This window comes from Adelges cooleyi, unplaced genomic scaffold, assembly GCF_023614345.1.
Source record: "Adelges cooleyi isolate 19-005CV unplaced genomic scaffold, UGA_ACOO_1.1 ACOO_flye_CR_arks_rails_tigmint_CR_PRNA_167, whole genome shotgun sequence".
NCBI lineage: Eukaryota > Metazoa > Arthropoda > Insecta > Hemiptera > Adelgidae > Adelges > Adelges cooleyi.
Window position 1 is genome coordinate 1,015,536 of NW_026095824.1, and position 27,084 is coordinate 1,042,619.

Here is a 27,084-nt window from a genome sequence, read left to right on the forward strand (position 1 = left end):
TTATATTATGTTGTATCGTTATCACTTTTCGGGTATTGGTGCTAATACCTCAACACACCGTAAACCTACTAACCTCCTCAAAGTCAGGTAAAAAAATCGATTGTATTTTGATTTTTAAATGCCAAAATAAAGAAAAGAGAGAAGAATCCGATTGATAATTTATATTTATTTATAAGGACTCGGGGGAAGTTTTTTCTAAGAAACCACCTTTTTATCATCCTTATGAGAACATCGAAATTCGAACAGCTATTTGGAGGTGCCTACTACCTACTTACACATGCCTGTACAAAACCGAATACGTTTTTTTACCGTTCAGCGCACACTTAATAGTGTGGCGTGAAGTAAATAAATAAAATACCTGTATACCTATAATGTATTTGTACATAATACATATTATAGGTATAGTGTAGGTACAGTGTATTCACTATATTTTACACTGTATCCACATTATATTATGGTCGACTACACTTTGGGTACTATCGAGAAAAAAACCAAGCATAAACAATAATATTTGTTAATATTGTTGTTAGGTGCCTGTACCCGGCGCAGTACAGGCATGATGGATTGTATTTTTCTTCTCCCTCTACCGCCCACACACACACACAGGCGTGTATCAGACCGTCGGCAAAACCTGTTGCACCGTCTTCGTGCAGCGTACACAGACACAGCGCTACGCTATTATAATATTATTATTATTATTATTATTGTAAGCAGGCAGGCAGGCAGACAGGCGGGCGAGTAGGCTGGCGGCAAGCAGGTAGGTACGATCCGCCGAAGGAGTACTACCGGCAGCAGCATTGTACAATTATTATACACGTCTTATAATATTAAGAGGAGGAGTGAAGCCGCCGAGGTGGGGGACGACCCGAAGAAAATCGTACGGTCGGGTAAAAAAACTCTGTCCGGTCCGGTGCAACTATTGTTCGAGCAGTCGGTCGGTCTGCTTGTAGTGTGCGTTTGTGTGTCTGTGTGTTGTGTGTTCGGTGCGTTTGTTTTAACGATACACACACAGTCTGCGCGTCCCGTGTTGTTGTTGTTGTTGTTGTTTTTGGTGTCCGACCTCTGCAGTGTGTCGTTTTGTGTGCGAGCGCGTTCTACCCCCCAAATTGAAAACAGAAAAAAAAAAACATTTCTCCGCAGGCATTTGGTTTTTTTTTTTTAATTTCGTATTCGAACAAAATGTGGTAAGTCTTCGGAGAGAGTTCAACAACAGTCGAGTTATTCGTCAACAATCGCCCCTGCCCGTTAATTTCCACGCAGACGAAATACACTAGCCCGAACATGCCTTGTTCCGCCGTTACACTGTCTCTGGCCACCATAACGGCCATCGTGGCCACGGCGCTGTTGGCCATCGCCTTCTCCACGGACAACTGGGTGTACTACGAGGTCCGGAGAAACCAAATACAAGTGAGTACATATCCATTACTTATGTACAAATAACTTCCTATAACATTATAAAGACCTTCCATAAGTGTTCGTACGCGAGTCAAAAATTATTTATATCCATTAAACACAACGACTTTATTTAAATTCATAGACAAAACTGGTCGGGTGAGTCGGGTAATTAATTACCAACCCGAAATTAACCTATAGGCAAATGATTAAGTTATACAGGGGTGGACTGGACAGACTTGGGGGGCAACTTTAAAAAACCGGTGCATAAAATTAAGACAATTGTCTTTGAACCGGCTTGCCAACATGCACACAATTCGCTTGACGCTGTACAAGTTGTTTTTCAATTCCGGGAGCGCAATTTCGCTAAAAAAAAATTGGTGGCAGTGATTGGCACATATAGTGATTATGGGTCAAGTTGGCACCGGCACATTATGCTAGGACAATAAAACAGTCATGCAGTTGGTATGGACTTAGCAAATTTCAAAACTATCTAGATACTACCCCCACATTTATCTGGTTTAGATTAATCAAAGCGTATACCATGCACTACTATGCGGTGTGCGGTTAAAGAGGTATTTTAAGAATGGCTGAGATTGTACAGCTATGTTATTGTGTGTTTGTCTAGCGCTAGTGCACTTTTATTTAGATTTCAATGTTCGAATGAATGCATGAAACATGTGTTGCACTGCGAGTCGCATCATGGTCAGTGTACTCGGGGGAAGAGGTTGCCACCAACGAACTGTGTTGTGTTTGTGTGGTACGGGGTACCAGTATTATAATACGCCATGTACACATTAAAATGTCTGTAGGTACCTGACACGAACAATGGGCGTCGAAAAATTAATCTTCTCTGGTCCATACCATTGTCGAGCTGGGCATAATAATAATATTATACCCACACGTCGCTGTTTTTTCATTCAACAAGTGTTTAGCGGAGTTACTAATATATATATATATATATATACCTACGTGTATTCGGTTGTCGTTCCCGCAAAGAATAAGAGGAAAAAAAACCGTATTAACTATTAGTTTTTTTTCCGGGGTAACGTTTGATCTTTCAAAGCGAGCAAAAAAAAAAAAATTTGTCAGGTACACCTATATTATACATACACAGATATTAAATTATAGTAGACACAGGCTCCTAACGCAGTCGTGACGAAAACACTGGACGGCGAACGGAGAATAATGGAGATGTATTTTTTGTTGTTATTAGTTTTATCTGCACGGACAATGACCACAACTGCAAACAATGTGTTTAGAAGTTATAGAACCAAAGAGCAAGTAGTATTATTTCACTATGTGTATGTATTCCCCTCGCCAGATCGAAACCAAGAGGTATAATAAGAACCCACGGCGTGCATCTGTAAAACTTGCCTACAATATTATTATGTTTTTCTTTTGAACACTGCGGTTCGTTTTTGTTTTTAACGATTCCGAGTTACATCATTTAAAAGTAACCCTTTTGTTTGTGCATTCAATGCAACAGAACGTTATAATAATAATAATCATATTTTTTACATCGAGCTCTGGTGCGTCTAGATTATAATAATATTAGATTATACTAATATTATATTATTGTATGCGATCAGAATATCTGCCTTGGTGGTAACTTTTGATTCGGTGCCGGTTCGGTTAAGATTTACAGTTATGTCAATTTGTTAAAAAAAAAACGATAAACCTGCATAATAAACCACAGACGTTCCAAGTTTTTTTTAAACGTTCATAATGTCGTTTCTTTATTATTTATTTTTCATAAAACCTGTTTTTCTAACACATTCTTGGCTCCGACGGATGCTGTAGGTATTATAATTTCATAACAATATTTGCAGTCGCAGATCCTATGATAATTTTTACTCAAGTAGCTGACAGGTACGCCGTAGTTTCATAATTCATTATATGTAATTAACATAATAGTAGAACAGTACAAATGGATAAATATCGGTGAAATCATATTATGGTTTGTGGTTTTTACAACGCCAAGAACTACTCTTGACTTTTTAAAAAAATAATTAGGACATATTTTTGTTTTCAATACCGCAGATGGATACTATTGTTATTTAGTTGTCAATTTTTGCTGTCCATAATAATATGCAATGGTCATCGCGGGTTTCTTTTTTAACCTAAAATCAAAAAAAAATGTATTCAGCAAAAACCGATCGATGAAATTCCAGTAAATCAGAAAATGTCACCGTTATTGTTCTATTTCTATGAGTTATTCTATGCACTTTAAATTAGCCACAGAAGACTATACCTATTATCGGTCATGCTCACGTTCGACGTTGGAAATTTTGCTTGATGTATTTTGTTTAAGACGCATAAATCATCGTTTTAATAATTATTATTGAAATCAACACACCGTTTGGCGCTTGTAAGGCACACCTACGATCATGTACCGTTTACTCGAATAACCGGTTGAAAATTATCCAGTACACGCATACAGATTATAATTATATACATCAAATCTTGCTAATATTATTACAACTAAAAGTATTGCCTTAGAGTTTTTATGTGTCAAACTATAATTACTATCGCCAATAAATTTTAATCCAGAACCAGTTGTTTTTTGAGATCATATTTTCATTCAAGCGGTTTTCCAATACACCTTTCGTTCTTAATTAATTAATTAATTAATATATATATATTATAATGCCAGACTACTACTACTACTGAAACGTGTGTCCGAGTTGACGTTGACCTGATATCGTTTACCCATGTCGAAAAACCGCAAAAAAAAATGAGGTAAAAAAAAACCTAACAGCTTCGTTGAATGCGGTTTAACTGCACTTACACCAATATAGAATATGACCAAATATTGTCCATCTTTTGTGTTATAAAATTATTATTATAGATAATATAGCTTATAAAATACAAAGTAGTAAGTACATAGTAGTGATCTACCCAAACGTCGATTATCCAGTCGATGGAATACGTTATTCAAACCGAATACACGAATGGCCGTCCCAATTCCACGGTTTTTGTCTATTGTACATTAATATTATTACTATCATTATTGTTATGTACAATACTTTTTTTTCCGAATCGCTCGTTTACTTTTCGAATGCCGGTTGTGTGTTGTGCCGACAAATTGATACACGCGAGACGTGCGTCCAGCGTGAAACCAATTAGTAGACGATTGAAATCATAAAACAGTAACCTAAATAAGAAGGAAAAAACACATGTACAGTACCTATATGCCGTTCCTCAAATAAATAAGACGTGTCGGTGGGCCACGGTGTGGAATTTTTCTGACATTTGGTATGTTATGTCTATTATTGTTGGACTATTGCATAAGTGTGTTTTTTGATGATTGATCTTAAAGGGGTTTGAGTGCGAAAACTCTCAACTTCCGGTTAGGATCGGTGTCTCGATGTAGGACATCACGCCGACGGTAATGCGATAGACGAGGAGAAATTCTCATAAGCTCTTTTTAATTAAATCAAAATTAGTGTAAACCGTGATCGAACATTATCCAAATGGTTGGCGGCCTACATAACTGTTGTTAAACGACAGTTTGAGAAATTCCCCGACCTGAGACTAAGAAGTTACCAACATTTTTTATATCATACATTTTTATAATTTAAATATTATAATTATATTTTTGTTAAAAAATAATCAACAATGACGAAATAATGTCGAAAATAACTCGGCGGTCTGAGCACTCGGCAGGTGATTTAGAGAGGTGATGTACAGCGTTTTAAGTTCTATATAAAGATGTTAATGCGCTAAACAATTTGAAATAAATCATTACATTTTTTTTTTCGTTCTTAAAAATATGTCCGTTACTAAAAGGCTGTCACGCCAGCAGCTCATATTTGCATTTTCATTTGACTCTATTATTTATAACCATCCCACCTAAACCTAGCTATTATCATGCAGAGAACGCCGATAAAATATCTAAAAGAAAAAATCGCATAGCATTGTTTCAGTGTCACAATGAATATAAATTGTTTCTTGATCGTTTTTGTTTTTAAAAAAAAATTTTTATACTTGTCAAATCGGATCTAAAACGTGTCTCCGCTCGAACAGCGTTAGTTTGATAACAAAAACAAAAAAATAAATCCAACGATTGCCCTAGTTTGGCGGGGCCTCTGGGTGAACTATATTAGTATTGAGTATTGACTAAAGCTGTTGTAATTTTCTAGCTAATAAAATAAATGTTTACTCATTGTTGATGACTGACAACTGTTTAAATGTAAAATCAGCAATTATTATAAATGTACAACAGTAATAATAACTATTTTTATTATTTCCAACTGATGGTCTTGGTCAAATAGTATTACAAGCCACGAAGCTTATTGACCGCTATAATATTTATCGTGTTGATTCAATTTAATTAACATCAAAGTATATCCTCCACGGTCTGTTAAACTACGACAACATTTTTCTGTACCTGCGATGATTTCACGTTCTCTCGTCGTTCACACGTGACACATGTGAGATTTATGCTGCAGAACCAATCGATGGATCAAAATTATTTCTAGAAAATTCTTACATATATTACTGTCCATTAAGTATTACATCCGTACGTCGGGTATATTTGGATGCACTTTCTCGTTTCTCCGAACTCGGTGTAGAAATGATTGTCAACACTAGGTACCTATACTATTTGGTTAGGTCAGTCTACCTGCAATTGTCCTTTTTTTTTTTCTTTCCCTTGAGAATTTGTGTCCCCTCCGCTGATTGTGTGTGTATAATGTAAAGTAAAACGGACGGAGTAGTAGGTAAAAAAAAAATTCTGTCCAGTCGAAATGAAAGTTTTCCTTACTCAGCCGGAGATCACAGACATCGGCGTGAGGTCACTTACCTGACCGGCACGTTGACCGGCTCGAGAGTAGGTTTGGCGCTGTAAGAAGTGGACATCTTCTCGCGTCCACCCATCGATTTCTACCGCACGAACCTATTATAGGCATTGTATAATCCAATGCTTGTGTATACTGCCAACCGGCTGTAGAGTAGCGGCCGCCAAACGTAAGTATACGGATTAGGTGGACGACATAAAAAAATCAACACCCGACTGGTCAGCGTCGAACAAAAATATAGTTTTTTTGCCAAACAAACTCGAAATCCGGACGTCATGGTTGACACTCCCAAAAACCAATTAACCGTGTGGACATTTCTATTTGACGTCACTAATATACCTATTAATCGTTTTTAACGACACGGTTACCTAGCTTTATCATAAATTTCAAAAATTGTTGAAGTATATAAAGCAACGAAACGACGTTGGAAAGACTAGAGTCGTAGCTGTTGCTGGTTAAACTAGTTCCAGACGCGGGTTACATAAACCTTTCTCGAAAAATATACCTAACACTATATCCTTAATCTGTTATTCCAATATTAGCCGTGAGTTTATTTTTACCAAAAAAACCATGTGCTGGGTGTGTGTGTGTCTCATAGTATTCATTATCCATGGTGCACACACACGGTGCGCCTATGCCCTATAGTAAAACAACCGTCGCTAAACGATATTGAATATTATAGAAAGTAAAATGTACAATATTAATATAGTTTTTGATAACTCGATCAGACGCGGCGCGGTTAGCATCGGTGCCGGGCTGTATGAAATAAAAAAATAGCTCATCGGCAAATGTTTGAATTTCTACCTAAGGCCGGTTGTTATTGTCGAAAGTAGGAAGATACAATTTAATTACAAACGATAACGGTTTGTGTGTACAACTCATACAAGTAGCACTTTTCTATGTACCGCGTTGTATAATGCTGCGCATTGTAGTCGTTTAGTTTGAATAAAATAATAATATGTTATAATTTGATTACAAGGAGCAGCCACGACCGCACTCGGTGTGAACAAGAGTTCTCACTTTTGTTTGTCTGTTTGTTTTCTATTCACTAAGGGAATTATTATGTTTTTTTAATATTATTTTCATTAGCGAGTGAAACTGTTTTTACAATGCACGGTGGCGACTGTTGCTGCTGCTGCTGCTGTAGTCTTATAGTCATAACGGAGGAGAATGTTGTTCGGTTCAAAAGGAAACGACGAGGAGAAAGAATTATACAGACCGTTTGGATTGTGTCATGCGGTGAGATAGGACGTGATCAACGTTATAATAACCATAATAACATGAAGAGTAAAAGGGGACAATTAAAGTTGTTCGAAATTAATTTTTTTATATGTTTTATTGTTCTCCTTATATAATTGTAAAGTCTACAGATGTGCCCGTGTGAACGCACTGAACATTTAAAATAGGTAAACCATAAAAATTACCGAAAAAAAAAAATAATCTTAAACCATAACATCGTGTAGAGTTTTTATTCGTTCCATGCTTCATTTGGCAAAATTAAAAACAATGACTTATGCATATTTTTTCTAGTGTACTCTTCATATTATACTGATAGTGGTCCATGAGTAAAAATAACAGTTGAAATAAAAATATCGGCATAGGAAAAATGCGCAAGATGTTCGTTTCTATATAACGCATTGGAATTATTATTTTTTAATTATAATTTTAAACTGAAGACCGGGAAAACCACAAATACCAATCGGCCGGTTTGCGGTGACTTAAACGCAGAGCCCAGAGGTCGTACAGTGCATTATTATAAAGTGTGTAATTACATAAATTATGTACATATACATGTGGTGCATCCACCATTTACGTCTTCGATGATATAATTGAGATATTTCCATGCGAAGCGGCCGTAGGTATATTATACAGCTAAAGAAAATGGTGTATACTATTTATATATTTTGCAATTACATGTAAGTTGCAAGCATTTGCATTTCGATTATCAGCAGACTTTCTGGGCGTAGTAAACGGTATTTATATTTTACCGTTTGAAATAAAAATAGAAGACATCACACATTTTTATAGTAATATTTCTTTTGTTTAAACTAAATCCTAACAAAAAAATTTTTGAACCGTTTTTTTTTTGTTAAACCCAAAAATGTTTGGTACTTAAAAATAATATGCGTTTAATTGGATTTAACTTTTAAGTATAATAATTGGTGAGTTTTATTTTTTCATTCCGTTTCCAACACTAACTTGTTTCACAGTGTGCGGTAATCGAACCCGATACTTACCTAAGTAGCAAGTTAGACGCAACACTGCGGTTGACAAACTAATTAAATGGGTTTTGCGGAAAGGGGGGGGGGGGTTAAGTCAAATACAACAGTTCATTTCTGTGGAAAGTAGTATTAAAATTTACATGAAAATTATTATGAAACAGTTAATTTTTGCATGTCGAAATGATATTAATAAATTTATTGAAGTCAAAAATGTAGTTATTGTTGTTTTGTGAAAGTTGTTAACTTCAAACTGATGACCCTCTTTTTCGTGAAAACCGTCAATTATACAAGAGTCCGGTTTACACGGATATATATGTACGATATAATATAATATAGTTTTAAGTTTTAATTGCAAGCCCTAAATATTAATCAGTACTATTATTTTTAAAGAATGACGGACAGGCATGTCGAAAGTCTGGCCAGTCTATACTCTATACTTAAGTATTTGAGATGCGCGAGTCGTTAAAATAAAATATGATCCCCGCAATAAAAATGCCACCCGTTTGAGTGTTGTGTTTTAAGTAGGGACACAAAATTATAATACAATATGCCACGTTCGCCCAGTTGCCTAGTGAAACCGCGGGCGGACGATGTAGAATATTAAAAAATGAAACACACAATTAATTTTTAGTAAAACTATTGGCGTTACGGTCTCGGTGTCAGTTTTTTTTTTCAATAATATTCACAGATTTAGAACTTTGAAGGCCGCCAAAGAGAAATTTACACGCTTATAGGCTGACCGGACAGCGGCGCTTTAATATTTTTTAAAACGCTAGTAGTGGCCGCGATAGCCGAAATCGGTTTTTTTTTTTAATTAATAATTTTATATCCGAGTATATGTGTGTGTGTGTGTGTGTAATTTTTTATTAACATTTACGAAACGATCTTAACAAATTGCTCAACGCCGTATTACTTTTTGAGCCGTATATATTCGATACATAAGCGTAATTTTGTTTTTCCCTAAACTCGGTACACGTTCAACAAGAGCAATGTGTATACCCGTTGCCCGTAGTACACAATATAATACACGGAGCGATAACCGTGTAATTATTATATTATTATTATAGCGGACTCGAACGTCACCACTTTATTTCCAGCCTTAAACACAACCGAGTATATTAATAATAATAAAATAATAATATGTAATGACAGCACCACGCCGTGATTGAATCAGCCGCGTATTATAACGGACCCAGCGTTCGGACACGTACCAGATACCTAAACGTAGTGTGTTGGTATATCCGTATATAATAATGAAATATTATACAGCTCACCGTGTATCGCATTAAAAGTTTTCTACGAGACCCAAATAAACGATCAATAATACTAAATGATCGCCATGAGCGATGACAATAGTACATCATGTAATAAAATCGTTGAAAAGTCACCTTTGAACGGGGACAGTGTAAATCTAATAAATAATAGGTATAAAAAAATGTCAACAGATTTCTACAAAAAAAAAAAAAAATTATTTGGTATTTGATTCCTTTTAACAAAACATTCTAACCTAACCGTGTAAAACCACAGTTCGTACTTGGTTTCTCGGCGAAGAGACGGTAAAGTAACTGTTAGCTGTTATCAGTAAAAATCTGAGCGTCTTATTTGATTTCATCGTTCGCGAATCACCTTAATCCCTAAACGGTATTCCTTACCTATATTTATTCTTATATTTTTCGGTACAACTGACAGAGTACATTTTTCGGGCAGAAGGAATGTATCAAAAACGGTTGTCTACCTCGGCGTTCGTGTTGTGTGACCCAATGGGTCGGATAATTTATTATGTTAACAGTGAACAACGCCATCAAAATCAATGAATAGTTACAAAAACAGTTATCTTGAGGTTTTGTCGGTTGTCAATAATTAACGTAACGTTCGATCAAATACTATATGTTAACACATTACAATAACAGGAATAGGCCGGTCGGCGAAGGAAACGTCATGACCGTCGTCAACATCCTTGAACTTGATTAATACTAAAAAAAGAAAAAACAACACACTCATACTAACAGGTTAATAAGTGAAATGATTCGAATACCGAATATGGACTCTCGTATATGAATCGGTTGACACTCGTTAGAAGAATTCTCGGAAATACTACCGAGATTTCTAAGCTAGTGAAAGGCTGCTGCGGCTATTTAAACCGTATAAATATTGATGTTTTGCGACATTTAAAATCCTAAGACTAAGTCCTGGTCTGATAGAAAATTAGTAAGAAATACTATTTCAAAAAGTAACCTAGTATAAACTATGTTGTTTACGAGGTTAAACCGAAAATATGTATTAAAAAAAAAAAAAAAAAATCAAACAATATATTTAAATGTTTACAGTTGTAACCTAAAAATATTGACTGTTGGGGGTACTCATCAAAGGTCAACAGTTAATTGCATGCGTTTGCGTTTTCATTTTATTACATACACTAGGTATACAGTATACTTAAATGTACCAATTAACACATAAAGCCCTTAACATAGCTCAGTGGGGTTGTAGCAGCATTATTTTACCTAACATTTTAAAGTAATAGTAATTTTTTTGAAAAATGTTTTCATGCGAACAATTTGCAAAAAGACAATCTCGCTTACAGTTGCACAATATATCTTAAGCGAAGCTAAAAACAACAGACAAGCAATCTAAACTCGTGATCGAGTCGCGCATAATTTTCTGCATAAACTTAATATGAATAAGTTTAGATTGGTCGAAAACATTATTAAGCATAACAATAGAAAACAACGTTGTTGTTTATAACAATGGAGTGGCTGAGATGTTAAATTCTTTAGATTCTACAAGTGCTTTTTATCTATATTGTATATAGTAGTATACTTTTCTACTTGATAGCGTTTCTAGACGAATTTAAAATTTACTATATATTTATAATTTTTACTTATAAATGGTTATCAGGTCATGCATTGAACCCACGCCATAGGAAAAACAATTTTTAATTTCAACTCCGGGTTAGGTTTAGAAAACATGGAAACGTCGGGGAATTTTAAAGAGTAATCTGTAACAACCATGCAGCATTGAGACGTCGAAGCCCTTGATTTAACAAAACTATTATGTACCTTTCAGCAGGTTTCAAAAGGCTTCAAGTCCGCCATCAATCATGCCTGTGCAACGTAGGTTTTTGACGAAGAGTACTGCAATCAATAACCTTGGAACAGCAATTTAATATTAGCATCATTATTATGGTGTGTGTGTGTGTGTAATCGTGTAACAAATATGCCAAGCTCGGGCGTTTCGCGCTCGTTATCCCGTCGATTTCCGCATTACCGTTATCTGTTTAGGAATTACATTGAGTGAGGTCGAACGCGAAAAAAATACATAGAATACACAACGAAAATAGTAATAATTTATATAATACCTGTATCGAAATACAACGGTCGATTGGAGAGCCATCGTACCAACAATAGACCGTGGTCGTTATCATCATCGGACGGGCAGACACATTCTTTTCAGCGCATAACGTATTCCGTCAGCGTAAACACACTGGAACCGTCGGGTCGTACACGGCGACGATTCCCTTTGAGGTCATTGAGCTATCGACTGTGGTTCTTAAGCGATGTACACACTGTATAATATTATTACTATTGTAATAATATTATTGTACCTACGTTCTTATAATACGCTCCGTCCGTCCGTGTGCGTGTCGCACCGACGACGACCGGTCGCCATACCGGAAATCGGCGACACCGCAAGCGGAAACAACGGTGCAGGGTGCCGAAACGATTAATTTCGTTATTATTTTACTGTTAATTGACTGCGCATAAACTTTATGTAAATGGCACCTCGCGTGTCGATAAATCATAAGTCTATGAGAACGTTTTGTCAACAGATCATCGCCTCCCGTTGAGCGAATACAGCTGAATCAATAACAGTTTTGAGTTTCACCCGCAATTTGACATGGTTTTTGAGACCGGATGAGATATTATTATCTTTAGCCGGCGTTACTTGATCAGTCTTGGCGAATTCTGTGACCCGAAACAATTCTTGGCCGGCAGGCTCCAATCCCGAAGCCTAGTCTAAGACGATCCAGGTCCGGTTTGATCGATTCGCTAGAGGGACGGTGCCACAGTGTATCTTACCACATCTGGACAGTGGTTGAGTGTCACGGCTATTATTGTCTTTCTTACGCCCATGCCGTGTGAGATGGCGATGAATAATGGATATTCTCGGCTCGGGGCTCTACACAAAGCCAAGTAGTTTAATAGCCAATAATAATTCCGGAATACACCGCCGACCGAGAAACGGCATCGTCTATAACTGTAAGTCAGTCGTCGCGGAATTTAGATTGGGATTTGGGACAGCGAAACATTATTGTTCGATATTTTATTGATGCAGAAGAGTTCTTCCTCCTCGCATGTTTTGTGTCGATAATAATAATTATATTGTTGTCGACCTAATCTCGAGTCCTAACTCGAGATCACAATCAGTTATCTTATATATATATATATACTACAGTGCAATAAAATCCAGTTAATTGAATAATAAATTAAAGCAGAATGAGCTCTACTAATCAGCGTCTAGTATATGTACCATGTGCTTTGATTATAGGAAAGGGAATGAATTAGGCATTTGGTCGAACAGACGTTTGAGTTACCTACAAAGTCTTTAGCCGAACAGTGTAAGCTTTATCAGATCCGTTAAACTTAACACGTTGATTGTACAGCGTATAGTATAATGTGTTAGTAGCGTATATTACAAATGTTCGTAAAAGAACTCACAAAATTGCTAAACATAAAAATCTATACAACATCTACGAAACTGAAATATATTTAATAATAACGCGATCATGTGCATATATTATTTGCACGGCTAGCGATTGCAAAAAATAAATATGTTTCATTTATTTATTAACTGCGCGCTTACCGTATGGTGTTTGGCCTACGCGTAATTCACATAGCCCTATAAATTATGATAATTTGATGTTGGTTTTTTAAAACTACCCCGAGATGTATTTCTTATAGCTTCTTTCCCTATACGGGTCAATTTTTTAAACAATACAAATATAGTTAAAACAAATTTCGAACGGCGCTATCACTCAGAAGAAGGACTCTGCAATACGTCTGAAACGTCAGCAACAAGTCTAAGACATAGAGTACATCCGAAGACTATCAAGTTATTGATATGTTTAAACAAATTAACAGCTATATTCATTCTTTCTTTTTCTATTCATCAGTACCTAAGACGCGAGTAAAAATATACTGTTTAATGTTATTCCGAGGTATTTAAAAATTAAAGTTCAAGGTATTTTTAAGGTCGATTAACCCTTACAGTTAAACATTATGCCACAATTATAATTATACAACGTGACTATAACGTCTTCTCCGGTGTTGCATCAACATCAACTCTAATGGACTGTACATGAAATATGAATCATTATAGTGCCAATGAGCGGAGTAAATAGCACATAGACGTTGTCTATCCCCTCAATTGCTTATACAGAATATCCCCCCCCCCAAAAAAAAAAAACCACGACGCACGGAAAGAATTGAAGCGAAATCGCCGCTTCGACACCAAACGACACGAGGCCTTAAGAGTAGAAAAAGCAACCGAATCTAAGTGGGTCGATTTCGCCGTATAATTAATAAGAGATCGTAGCCCCCCCCCCCGGCTCCTCTATATACATTTGAATCTTTTGAATGCATACATTGACGAAATAATGTTAACAATTATTGCATTACTAATGGCACGCGAGCTTCTACAGTGACAGGACCACATTAATTGAAATATATTATATATATATATCATCGACATTGTACGTGTCCATTGAATGACGAATAGGCTATTAATAGGTTTTTATGAACTATTATCCATTCTCTACTTCCGTGGCCAACCGCGGAATTAGAGTTTCTTACTAAGTCTCTAGAAAATATTATGTGGACGTGTCACTACGATACTTATTTCAAAAACACCAGCACAGTGGACAGAAGTATTAAGGAATTATTACAACTGAAAATCATTCAAATAAACGCCGCTTAGATGCGAAACTATAGATGGCAATAACTATAAAAAATAAATATAAATAATTGTGTAATGACATTTTTTTATGTTGAGATATTTCTACTGATTAATTGGGAATATATTACAACAAAAACTCACAAAAATATTTTCAAAAAAAAACTAAAATTACACAGTTCTACAATTTTCAAAAATGCGCTTTACTGAATGACAGTAAAATCAAATATCAAATATATATAATTTCAAAAAAAAAAAAAAAATGAGAGCAGTATTTTATGATTGTACCCATTCGTTAATTTATCTATATTTTGATCAAGTCACAGGCCACAGGCCCAGTTACTGTGGTCGGTAGTCGTATAGCCCTGTTTTTTTTTCAGGCCCTAACACTGCGGGCCCTAGGCACTATGTTTGTAAACGAATCTCGTCTTGTTCGTGTTAATATTTATTATATACCGTTTGTGTGAATATTTGTGTTGTACAATAATATTTACTCTAAAACGGGACGTTATCGGCGCACAATACCTCCTATTGACGTTGTTCAATATTTGTTATTTAAAACAATATCATGTATGTTTTTATTATTATTATTGACACATGTATTTCGTCGAACGCGTTTCTTCTTTAAAATCATTTATGTATTTGTGTATTTATTTCGTATTTGTATTCAAATGTTTCCCCCTTTATTTTTTCAGACTGCCGTCGCTCGTTCTTCAAGTAGCCAAGCATCGACGGTTCTCGAGCAGATGAACAAATATTTCTTCTTCACCAGGACGAAAGGACTCTTTAGAATATGTTACCCGAAAGACAGACCTCCGACCGGTAAATATGTCTTGATGATTTATTAGTTTGAGTAAAAAAAAGAAAAAGATGTTTTTTGGATTTAAACTTTTGGTAGGTTTATAACCAAGGGTGATAAATCAGTCGGTCTCGTTGTCGAACAGCAATAGCACGTGGTAATAATATATTTATACCACATTAGGTTCGTGTAACAGCTAATGCGGTGCGCACTGTATGGACGCAATAAAGCAGCATACTTTTTGCTCGATGTAATATTATTCTACGTGATTATTATTATATTGTACAGACAGAAAATCGTACACGCCGTCCGACAGAAAAACGTCATTGATTAAAAAACCGTAATCGTGAAAAAAATAGCGTTCTAGGTATATCTATTGAACAATAACAACAACAATAACGATAATATTCTTAAATAACACGGCCTCGTGATACATTTATTGTAATTTAATTTACGCGCTGTGTTCCCTACAACAATGTACCTAACTGGGTTGGGTGGTTGGTCGAAGGCTAAAAGTGTAGAACGCCGTCTGTGTGTGTGTGTGTGTGTACGATTTCTGTTATGTCTTGCCGTGTTCGTACAAAATACCTAATTAAATATTGTCGTTTGTTTGTTTGTTTTAAAACGTTGTATCGAAGTTGTCACTTGTGTTTGAAAAGAAACAAACACTTTTTTGTTTTTAACCGGATAAGGAAACACGTTCGCTTTGTTCTACTCATACATAGGCCATCTTGATAATTGTGCAATGACCGATGACGCAGAAATCAGAGTATACGACTTGGTCTGAAACGTTTTTTTTTTGTTATTTTTAACGACATAGAAGTCCGACGACTGTTATTTTAATAGAAATATTTACATATTATATAAATGTCATTGGACGAGTTTGTCTATGAGAATATACCAAGGTAGATACTCCCAATTAAAAAGAAGCGAAGTATATTATATTATCAATGTGTTTTTAATAATTTTTGTTATTAAAACCTCTCCGCTTTTGGCTCTTTTGGGGTTGTCGTTACTTAGACGTCGTTTCCTCAAGCACAGTAAACTAGATTCAAAATTGCAACTACGGTATTTATTTTAGGGAAGAAGTAAGACGTCCCAAATGGCATACTTTTGATGTTATAAAGGCGTGTCTGTCATTAAATTTTTTTTTAACAGATTACATAACAACTATTATTAAACTTTTGATTTCCTCACCATAGTAATTAGTTTCAGACCATTGCCGACAAGAGCGGTTAACAGATGTCACAGTTGTCATTTTAAGCTGTTTGGTACTATATTATTATTATTATCATCGCATGAAAAATACATAAGTCTTTCTTTAACTGGGACGGGTCGATCCGGCCGTTGGGAGAACAATGAAAATCGCCCATAACGACATCTCCATAATATTAGTTTCTCTTTTTAATATGCGTTTTTGTACGCCTATAACACTACGGGCGCGATGACTTAACATTAACGCCGATCGCGGTTTAACGGCCAGTGCTAATAAAACGTTTACCGCTAAAATGCACAAGCAAATCTGTTCAGCCTTATTAAAATAAGATAACACACAGCGTAGAGTAGGTATAATGGTTTCAGTGAAAAGGTTCATAATAATTTAAAAAATATATATATTCATAGCTCGAGCATCGCGTCATGGTCGTAGTTAAAAAATTGGGTTTACAAACAATTTTTCTATTTTCTTTTTATGTTTTTTTTTTTTTTTTTTATAGAACTACACACGCTTCTTATTATATTTTAGTGTTATTGTTGAGTCTTTGACTTAGCGGCGGCCTCTGAACGTTTACGCGTGTATTATTATTTATACATTAGAAAACATAATATATTATTATTATATACATATACTTACACTTACTAGTTACTATTGTTTACCGCTGCAGCCGTGGTCGTGTAGTCGAATTTTAACGAATGGTATGTGTTATTGTGACCGCGTGTGAAATGTGTTTACTAATAAGTAGTAACAATTAAATAGCGTTCTCAATGTCTCGATTTTAACGAGCTGTGAAAGAACCTTTATTGCATATAATATACATAGGTTGTCAGTTGTGCGACTTGCGAACACACTTCGGACGTCCGTCCCACCTTTGGGACCACCCATGATATTCATGTCTTCACGTTTAACGGCTATATTCGATTAGCTCGGATTTCGAGTTGAAATTTGGGCACTCGTGATCGTCTATAGTTTGGGTTATAATAATATTTTATTGTTTCATGTTATTATTGTGAAAAAAAATTACAATTAGTACTAATAAAGGTGGGAAAATTGTACTTAGCTTGAAGGTTAAAACTACGAGGTTGAGAAAAGTAAAACTGTGGCGAAGGTAACACTAATAAAAAATAGTATAATATTGTGTGCCCAACGGATAATGTTAAGTAAAAAATGTTCAAATATTCAAAATATAAATAAATACAACTATATTATATTAACGACTGGCGTTATAAAGTTTTTTTCTTTTAAACAACGAATTATGCTTGACAAATATCTAATTTAATGTTAATATTCTATTGTTTTATTATTAATCTCAAGTTTTGCAAATTTTACTATAGCTTATTATAATTTACAGTTATGGAAGGTGTAATATAGTATTACACATAGCCCAAAGATAACTAGATAACTGGTATTTCTGTAAAAAACTATGCACTCGCCTATGGGCCTGATATAATTCAGATTGCTGCACCAAAACATAGACATATTTTTAATCCGTAAACAAGTTATTTTATCTGGTTGCTGCACCTCCTCAACCTTTTATAGGCCCAATTATACCACGTTTGTATATAATTAGTTAGCATTAGCATTCGCATTTAGGTTTACATAACGTTTTTAATTTCCGAATAAGAGTTAATCTAATTTGAAGAATTTAATTAAATAATATAAATATTCAAATGTAGCGCATCAATTACCACATGTACATACGCGGTTAACTACGTTGAACAAAAATGCTAAATCAATTTGTATTTAAAACATTTACACCATAGTTCTATTATGATGTAGATACGGCCAAGTTGGTTCCTGTTATGAATACTTCTCTCCCGTCGCTTATGCTCTATTTACTCTGTCACATACCTCTATATTCACTTTGCATGACCGCCATTAATCTGCATGTACGAAAATCTCGTGCCGTGTTATATATATTTTTTAATTGTACACGCTGCAGTGCTGTTTTTTTTATCATCTGTTTAATCACGAGACCGTACAGGCAGAGATAGGCGGTATACAGGTGTACATGCGATAATAATAATATATAGCGCGCGGTACTCGTGAGCCATGCTTCCTCCGCCGTTAACAAACACCTCTTAGGAGGAAAACCTAGAATAACATTATAGTAAAATATCTAAATCATTGTCGCAATCGCATATTTTTACTACGGCCGACCCGTTACGTCACTTGTCCGCTATTAATTCTTCCACCGTGTGTTTTGCTCCCACGGAATCGAACGGTCCACGACAACATTACAATAGAGCACCAGATTTTCTGTTTGTGTGTCGGCCAAGGATATGTCTGTTAGGTAAAAAAAAAGTACAGAATTGCAATTTAACGCATCGTTCGTATACCTACACACGTTTACACTTGCCTATACGTACTACGGCTAGAGTAGAAAGGGCCGGATTCGCATAGTTTGTGCGCGAAGTTCTGTTGGAAGTAAGTAATAACTGCGTTTAAGAAACCTCTCTGTTTATGTGCACTCACGTGCGCGTCTCCGGGCTATGACCAAATCCGAGCAAAACGTTATTGTCAGCTACGACCGACGTCGCCCAGGTGGTCTATTTTCCATTCGGGGTGGCCAAGCGTTTTATATGATTACATATAAATGTTCTGATAAAAGCTGTATAGAAAAATAATAAGATTTAAAACATGCCTTGTCCAAAGTTGTGATTTTTATTAAAAACAACAATCGTAGCTGTCAATCAATAATTTAACTATTGTTATTGAAAATCGCCTAAAATTTAAGATTTAATACATATGTATATTCAATATCCCAAAATAAAAGTTTGAGCATGAAGTACACGTTTAACAGTATAAGACTGAAATTTAAAAAACTACTTAAATTAAAAGGTAATCCGACAATTTCACAAAAACGGTTAAAATGAAGTTTTAAACATTATTATATGATGTCCAACATAGATTTTTACAATGTATCATTGAATCAATGAAAATAACTGTAGCGGTTATCATTGTGTATTTGTCATATTATTTAATTTTGTGTGGCGAACATTATTTTGTTATGTACGTGAAAATTACTTTTACATAAACGGTATTAATAATGCGATAATTAAGACTTGTTTTTTATTTAACAACTCGTGTATTTTTTTAATACAAATATAGAAATGTCATGTGGTGTTCTATCTGCGAGCATGGCCCGCGGTACCATTAATTTTCTAAAAGTGTAACTGTTGATTAAATTTCATAAGGTCAACTAGTTTTAACGGGGTTTCGGTGAAGTCAACTCTACTTCGAAGATTTTGGCAAATACCTCGAAACTCGACGAACGTAATTTGCATTGGAAGAGTGTTAACAGTAATTGTCGGTTCTGGGTTAAAGGAAGCTGAAAACTAAATAACAAAAACCATAATAACACCAAGAGTATAACCTCATTTGACCGGTTCTACAAGATTTGACGATTAGTCGAGGCTATCATTTTTTTTTTTTAGAGTATTGGTTTCATCGGCAGTTTACACTGCAAGCAGAATTTCAGCACGTCCATGTTTTATTTGAACGATGCTTCATAACAAAAATACCAAAATTTGTTGACTTATTAGTTGAGTAAATACTGTTCGTTAAATGTTTACCGAAAAACTTTTTTAAAAAATCTCACAAAGTATAATTAACTAAACACATTGTGGAACTCAGTCGCCATATTGTTTCAAAGTGATGTAATACTAGTTGTTTAGTAATTATTTTACCATATTTTCAATTCTATTTCTTTCTCTCCCATTCCTTTTTTTTTCTTCAAATATTGATTTTTTTGTTGGCTTATCATCTTTTTTTCACGTTGTAATACCGAATATGGATTAAAATGAATACTACCGCCATGACTAATTTTGACGTTAAACACGTCTACTTGACATTTTTTCTACACGTTCAGAAAATCCTTGAGGAGTAGTGAGTACAAGGAGTGCCTTCATGCTACTCATTTTCTAGAAACGTCACGTATAATGTAGGGCGATTTTTTTTTATGAAGTTATACAATTTGAAATTAATAATCATTTTCACAATCTTTTTTAATTAATGTGTTGGTTTTGCCTGTTGGCGCATGTACCAACTACAAATACGCACCAGTGCGATCAAGTTAGCACCTGCGCATTCGACAGACATTTTGTTGTTCATGTAATTATGGCGATGTACCTGCAATAGAATGCTTCGGTTTATACGCAATTCCGAAAAAAAAAAAAATACCATCGTTATTATAGAACTGTGAAGTCTAATTACGTTTATGTCACTGCCGGTTACCCGCCATGCTCGTAACTTCTGTTAGATTTGTTATGTGTATCACTTATTTGGCACAAAAGTAACATACGGGCTAAAACGTGTGGTTATTAATATGCCGTGGAAACAATAAGGGGATCTCTTCTGAATATTATGCCCAGCTTTATTAAGCTTCGGCGCAAAACGCAGAGAAGATGTTTACAAACCGATTTCAAGATTAGGTACTCGGTACTCAAAAAAATGTGATTGAAACATCAAACGGATACATTATTTTCTTTTACCATCTGAAACCGATACAAAGTTGTTATTGCCTTGGGAGAACGCCTATTCCGAATGACCGTCATTTTAGCAATACGAAACACCATCACCGATTTCCTGGGGGCGCACACATACTTTAGGAGTGTCTGTACGTACACGGTATACCGTACATGTACAGCATCAGCTGCCTCGTGTACCGGTTTCAGCGGATTCTTGCCCACATTCCACTGGCTTACACACACCACACGTTGCCGCGTTGTCGACCGGTTCCATCTGTGCCCCATTATCGCCTTCTAGTCGAACGCCAAGGTCATGCGTTTAGTAGCACACACACACACACTCGCACAAGAAGAAAAGGACCAAAGAAAAAACCCCACAACGGAATTACGGCGGTATTTTTATTACTTCTTCTTCCTTTTTTTCCCCCATTCGTCTACAAAGAGACATTATTTTCTTCGGCGTTTTATCTCCTGGCCTTTTAGAAAGTGGTTTCCCGCTTGTACAATATTATTATTATCATCATTACTATTACACCAGTACCGCAAGACGTGGTGAGACCCGTCGCAATTTCACACCGTTTGTTGTCTGGATATAGAATAATTGTTATTATTATTTGTCTTTTTTTGTACACTGGTTGTTTGGGAATAAGAGTAAAAGTTTCCCTTCGAATGTTTTTTAACGGATTTCATCCGAAGACCGTCGGCGGCGGCAGCGACCTTATAGACAAAACAGCGATGTGTCTACTGTCTATGTCGGTCCAAAAGAAAGTGCACCGGCGACCGGGTTAAAAAAACGATCTCTGGAAGCGGTTGCGAAATTACTATTTGTCTATAGGTGGTATATATAGTCGGTCGTGACGTCTGAACTCGGCCGGTGTGGTGTGTACATTGTAAAGGATTTTCATCGGCGATTTCAAAACAAGTTTTCAACGTGGAACGACCTGTAGTCGGATCGGTCGTATTTGTATAGATGTATATTTTTTGTGCCTGTTATTTTTAGCAGCCGCGGCCGGTGGCGTAAGTCGAATCGTCGTAGGTACATAAAAATATTAATTTTAAGTTAATAATAATAGTTAAGACTTCAGATACACGTACATGTCTTCGAATAATTACGCCTAAACCGATGCTCGTGAAACGCCGCACGCATGTATACCCGAGCGTTTGGATAGTACATGTTATATGTGTATGAGGTATACGAGAATGTGTGTATGTGAACTGTGAACCAGAAACGGTCGAGACGTCGACAGATAAAATTGTTTACTTTCCACGGCTTGTTAAAAATCTCTCGACGGTCCTTCAACGTGGTGTTCAACAGTACACATGAGTTTCGTTGCCTATCCACTAGTTACTAGAAGATAAGTACAAACGCTTTTATGGTTTTACGTTTTATCTTTTGAACAAAAAGGAAAAAAATGTATTTTACGTTCCTGTTTTGCTTTAGGTAAATTATTATCTTTTAGAAATCGGAACGCGCCAGTATCAACGAAGTGTCCTTATTTTTTTTCTTGCTGTTTCTTGAAATCGACCAAGATGGTCCTAGAACTTGTTACTCAAAATGATTTACTACATCTTCGTCGCTTTGTATAAGCCGCCCTAATATTATTATTTATTATCATTAAATAACCGTAGCTTCATCTTTAAATCTTTATCGTAGCTTCTCCCTTAAACCGTCTTGACCATAAAATTATATACTTTGCTAACAATCGTCGTATAAAAGACATGAAAAAAAATAAACCAAGAAGCTGATAAGTGACAACTAAAAAAGTTAAAATATTGAAACATGTATTCAATGTTTTTTTAAACTTTTTAAATATTATAGTTACTTTTAGATCCTAGATTGTTAAAACATTTCAATGAGGGTCAAATTAACAAGCGACGGCAGTCTGAAAAATAGGTTAAAAACTACTGTAATATTAGTATAAAATAATAGTAAATAACACTAATGTTATTAACGGATAAACAAGCATTCAATGAAATGCATGTGTAAATCTATATTTATAAATAGTAATATTTTAAATAAACAAAAAGTTATAACTGTTTTAAATTACAAAAATTGTACAATGTTAATATACTTTATTTGATATGAATATCGAGATGTCGTGGATTATTCCTTGTATTATTGCCAGATTCGCCAGGAAGATATTTTTTTATTAGAAGGTTTTTCCACTATCGTTTTTGTAACAGATTCTAAGCTGTTATTAGGCGGCAACTTTCCATTCTTCTAGCTACTTTCAAAACGTTAACAGTTAATGTTATCACTGGTTAATTTACCTAGCTCTAATTTTCACAGCTTACCTGAATGGGATTTAATTATTTTTATAAACATACAACTCATTACTAAACAAGTGTTTGCGAAAAAATAATATTAATTTAAATAACTATACTGAAGTCGAACTAATTTTCCATTAAAGAAGTCTGGGCCCAATATTTATATCACATTCAATATAATGACTGTTTGAAAGCGTATGAAATCGTTCGCGGTACAACGACTTACACTATTATCGTCGGCAAACCGTAAAATATAAATTAAACAGTTTATTGGTTATTTTAATAGTATCCGTTTTGATGATTACCTTGGTCGAAAAAAGTCACTGAAGTATTATAATTTGAACGACCATCGTTGGCCATACCTTACTTAGTTTCTCTTTCTGCAATGGACAATGATATACATATAAAACGGTACAGTAGTGGGTGCTAAATACTTACTATAGTTACTCTAAATAGATACGGTAATACTCAAGTTTATATTATTAATAATTTTCAATGATTAAGTTATGTATTGCGATTATTACGAGTTGAATAATTGACCATATCATAATATCACAATATCATATTTTTCTATGGCTCATAACTGTAATGTCTTGATATGTAATGAAGTTTGTCATTGTTGTCATTTCGACTATATTTTCACTTTTGTTGTCGATTCAATAGTATGATCAAAATCCGCAATAACAATAATAATACTAATGGGTGTATAACTGCGGATATGTAACGTGTATAAGTATGGCCAAAGGTCTGTTTTCCATGGAAGATTACCACAGACTTTAAAAATTGAAAAATATCATCTCGACGTCTACTTTACTATACCATTTGTCGACCTTAAACAACGAATAACCGAATCTTTTGCACGATTAACTTTGGCATCTATACTCAAGCGATTATTCAACCAACGTGCAGGATTTTACTCTCAAACGATTATGAAAATATTTCACTCTCGACGTTGTTACAATAGATAGTCCCATAGAAGCTAGATTAAAAATGAGAAACGCGCAATCAAAACGTAGTTATGTACAGTGGAGAATGTCCCGCGCGAAGAAAAGCGTTTTATGTCTGAGAAGGTGTCAACGGTCACTGCTGATTGTTCATCAACCGAAATGACTGCGCGGTTCCCAATGTTATTCCTCATGACGTATTAAACTCCACAAGACATTAAAAAAAAAAAAAAAAAAAATTGGGCAATAATCTGCTGATTTCAAAACGGTTCCTAATCAATTTTTAATAGTACCTATCTGTGTTATTCCCAGACTACGCGTTTACTTATCAAACGCGAATTAATGCCGGCGTGGTAGTCCTGCGTGTAATGTAATGAAATGATTATTAAGCGATTAATTTCTCTTGAGATCTTTATGATATGTGCAACAACCACCTTTGTACTCGATTAAAATACTGACTTAGCGGGTTTGTTTTTTTTTTTGCAGTTGACACCTATTTGAGTCCCGTGGAAACACACTGCATGAATGTCGATTACTTCTTCTTGGATTCGGACAACCAGACACACGAATTCTCAGAGGACGCCATGACCAGACTCCGTAAGTACTCGATACCTATACAAGTTTAAATAAATATTCATATTATCAACACGGTGCCGAATCAAGTGAGGCAGCTAAAATATTAGAGTTTCTAAGAAAAATGGCGGTTGATGATGAGTGTGTTGTAATGTGTGGATTTTAACTTATTTTGTTATCGCACAGACATGGGCAGGTCGACAATCGCCTTGTTCATCGTTAGTTTCTTCGTGATGTTCATCGCCTTTTGGACTGGAGTGGCGGGATGCTGGAGACGATCCCCAGGAAACATAACGGCCACCGCGATTTTGGTACTTCTAGCTTGTAAGTATATTCGAAATTTTCAATCAAAGATTGGCGGGACTCCGCGATCAGATTTTATCTTATATGGGGTTTTTCTTATCACTCCAGGTTTACTCAGCGCCGGCGCTATGGGCTTCTGGCACGGAGTCGAGTACTACGAGAAGGAGCGTCGAGTAGGAGATGAGTTCTACCAACAATGGAATCAGGTAAGGCCAATACACTAAATTTATCAAGCAGACAGACAGAATTTACAACAGCCGTTTGATTGCCTTTTTTTTTTGTACTATTCATACACAGATTCTCCAGGAAAATACGCGCATTTCGTACGACTGGTCGTTTTTCATGGCGTGGACCGGGGTCGGTTTCTCTCTAGTGTCGGCCATATTGTTTTCTGGTGCCGCCATTTGCCTGCGAGGCGAACGGGAACGCGAAGAAGCTCTCAACATGCAATACTTAATGCCAGGTGAGTACCTAAACATTTAAAAAGCACATTCCAATCGTAAATACAGTTATATAAACCTTACCCTATCCCAAAAAAAAAGAGCGCCCTAAAATTCACTAAAACAAATAGTTCAACCAACCGTTGACAATAGGAGTTTCGACTGGTTTCACAAGTGTAGTATGTCCATTCTTGGCCAAAATTAATACCGCATTATAGTTCTACAGTGGAGATGATTATAATCATAGTGTATACTATGTATGATGGTTTAAAAATTGAGGCGTTGTTGCAATACTCTTTTAGAAAATTCTATTCTGAATCATTTTGTAAAGACTTGGTTAACTAACTCATATGCTTACGCAACTAGTTCACTCTACAAACTATCTTTACAATTATTATTTGCATCGCGTATGATCCATGATGTTTTTCGATTGTACTAAACGAACAACTAAACGGTTTTCCATTCGACTGAAATAAATCACATGCTCTTCAAACTCCACCTTACGGCTTCAAAGGTCCTGTCGATGATTTGACCTAATAAGGTTTCTGTTTATAGTCGTTTTGCGTTGAGCTTTGACTTTTGAGTCGTGACAGTGACCGAATTACTGTTTGTATAAATTAGGGTTTAATTGAATAATTGTTTTATTAAATTCAACGCGAAACACGAAAAAGTGGCATATTTCAGAGGAGTACATTTCCAAAAACTTTGACTCGGCCATTATTGATGGAACAGTTCTGTAAAATTTGTATTCAAAACTTAGAAATCTCGATCCCGGTTAACTCTTATGTTGTTAGTACACAAACGAGTTATGACAATATACTCTATAATAACCCGGAGACAGATCGTTTGGTCGTGGCGGCCTTGGGCTCAATAGCGAACCGAACTTTCGGTCGGGCCGTCACGCGATGGCGATGGCTCTTGACCCGGCTAACCCTAATAAAAATCGTGTGCTCGCCAAATCCAAATTACAAAAAATTGACTGACATTTTATTTTTTTACAGTGTACCCGCAAAAACAACAGTACGCCTATGCCGGATATCCAGCGCCCAACGCTTACCCGTCGGGACCGTACTACCACGGTCAACAGCAGTACGCCGGACATTACAACTACTAGACATATTTTATTGGTTCTCTAAAGGCTTACCACGATACCTATTGTTCGTTCGAACGTGCCCTCCAACAACATTGTCGTTACTCTCCTTAACATAAACAACAACACAGCTGTATTCGTTTAATTTTCGCTGTATTTGACCATAGGGCACAAAAAAAAAAAAAAAACAATTTATTGTTATGTGACCATGCGCATTTTTCCGGAAAAAAAAAATAAGAAGATTTGCATTAATTAATTTAGTAATACTTATTGTTGTTATGTAGATACCGATTGTGAAAATCGCGTGGTCGTAGAATAATAATTTGTTTTTTTATTTAATATTTAATTCATTATGATTGTATAATACAACGAAAAGAGCTCGTGCGGTCAATATTATTATCGGCACACGAATTCCACCAAAGTTGCTCAAAAACCTTATTATTTTTTTTTTTTATTCAACTAGTTAAGAGTATTTTTTTTTACAATTTATTATTTTACATAATTTCTTATTATTATCACAATTTTTTTTTTTTTTTTGTACAATTTTATTTATATACTTTGTTGTATATTTATTGAAGTCTATGTACCTATATTATAATACATATATATATTTACAT

The 27,084-nt window shown here is 35.5% G+C and overlaps 1 protein-coding gene across 1 annotated transcript; it reads left to right on the top strand.

Annotated features, from left to right (window-relative positions):
* Window positions 1-906: 906 nt before the first annotated feature.
* LOC126832797 (transmembrane protein 178B) lies at window positions 907-26,664 on the top strand. The gene is made up of 7 exons (XM_050563750.1): window positions 907-1,407; window positions 15,061-15,187; window positions 24,548-24,658; window positions 24,821-24,958; window positions 25,046-25,143; window positions 25,235-25,400; window positions 26,379-26,664. Exons 1-7 carry the CDS (start codon window positions 1,282-1,284, stop codon window positions 26,489-26,491), a joined length of 879 nt encoding a protein of 292 aa, XP_050419707.1. The 5' UTR covers window positions 907-1,281; the 3' UTR covers window positions 26,492-26,664.
* The last annotated feature ends 420 nt before the right edge of the window (window positions 26,665-27,084 follow it).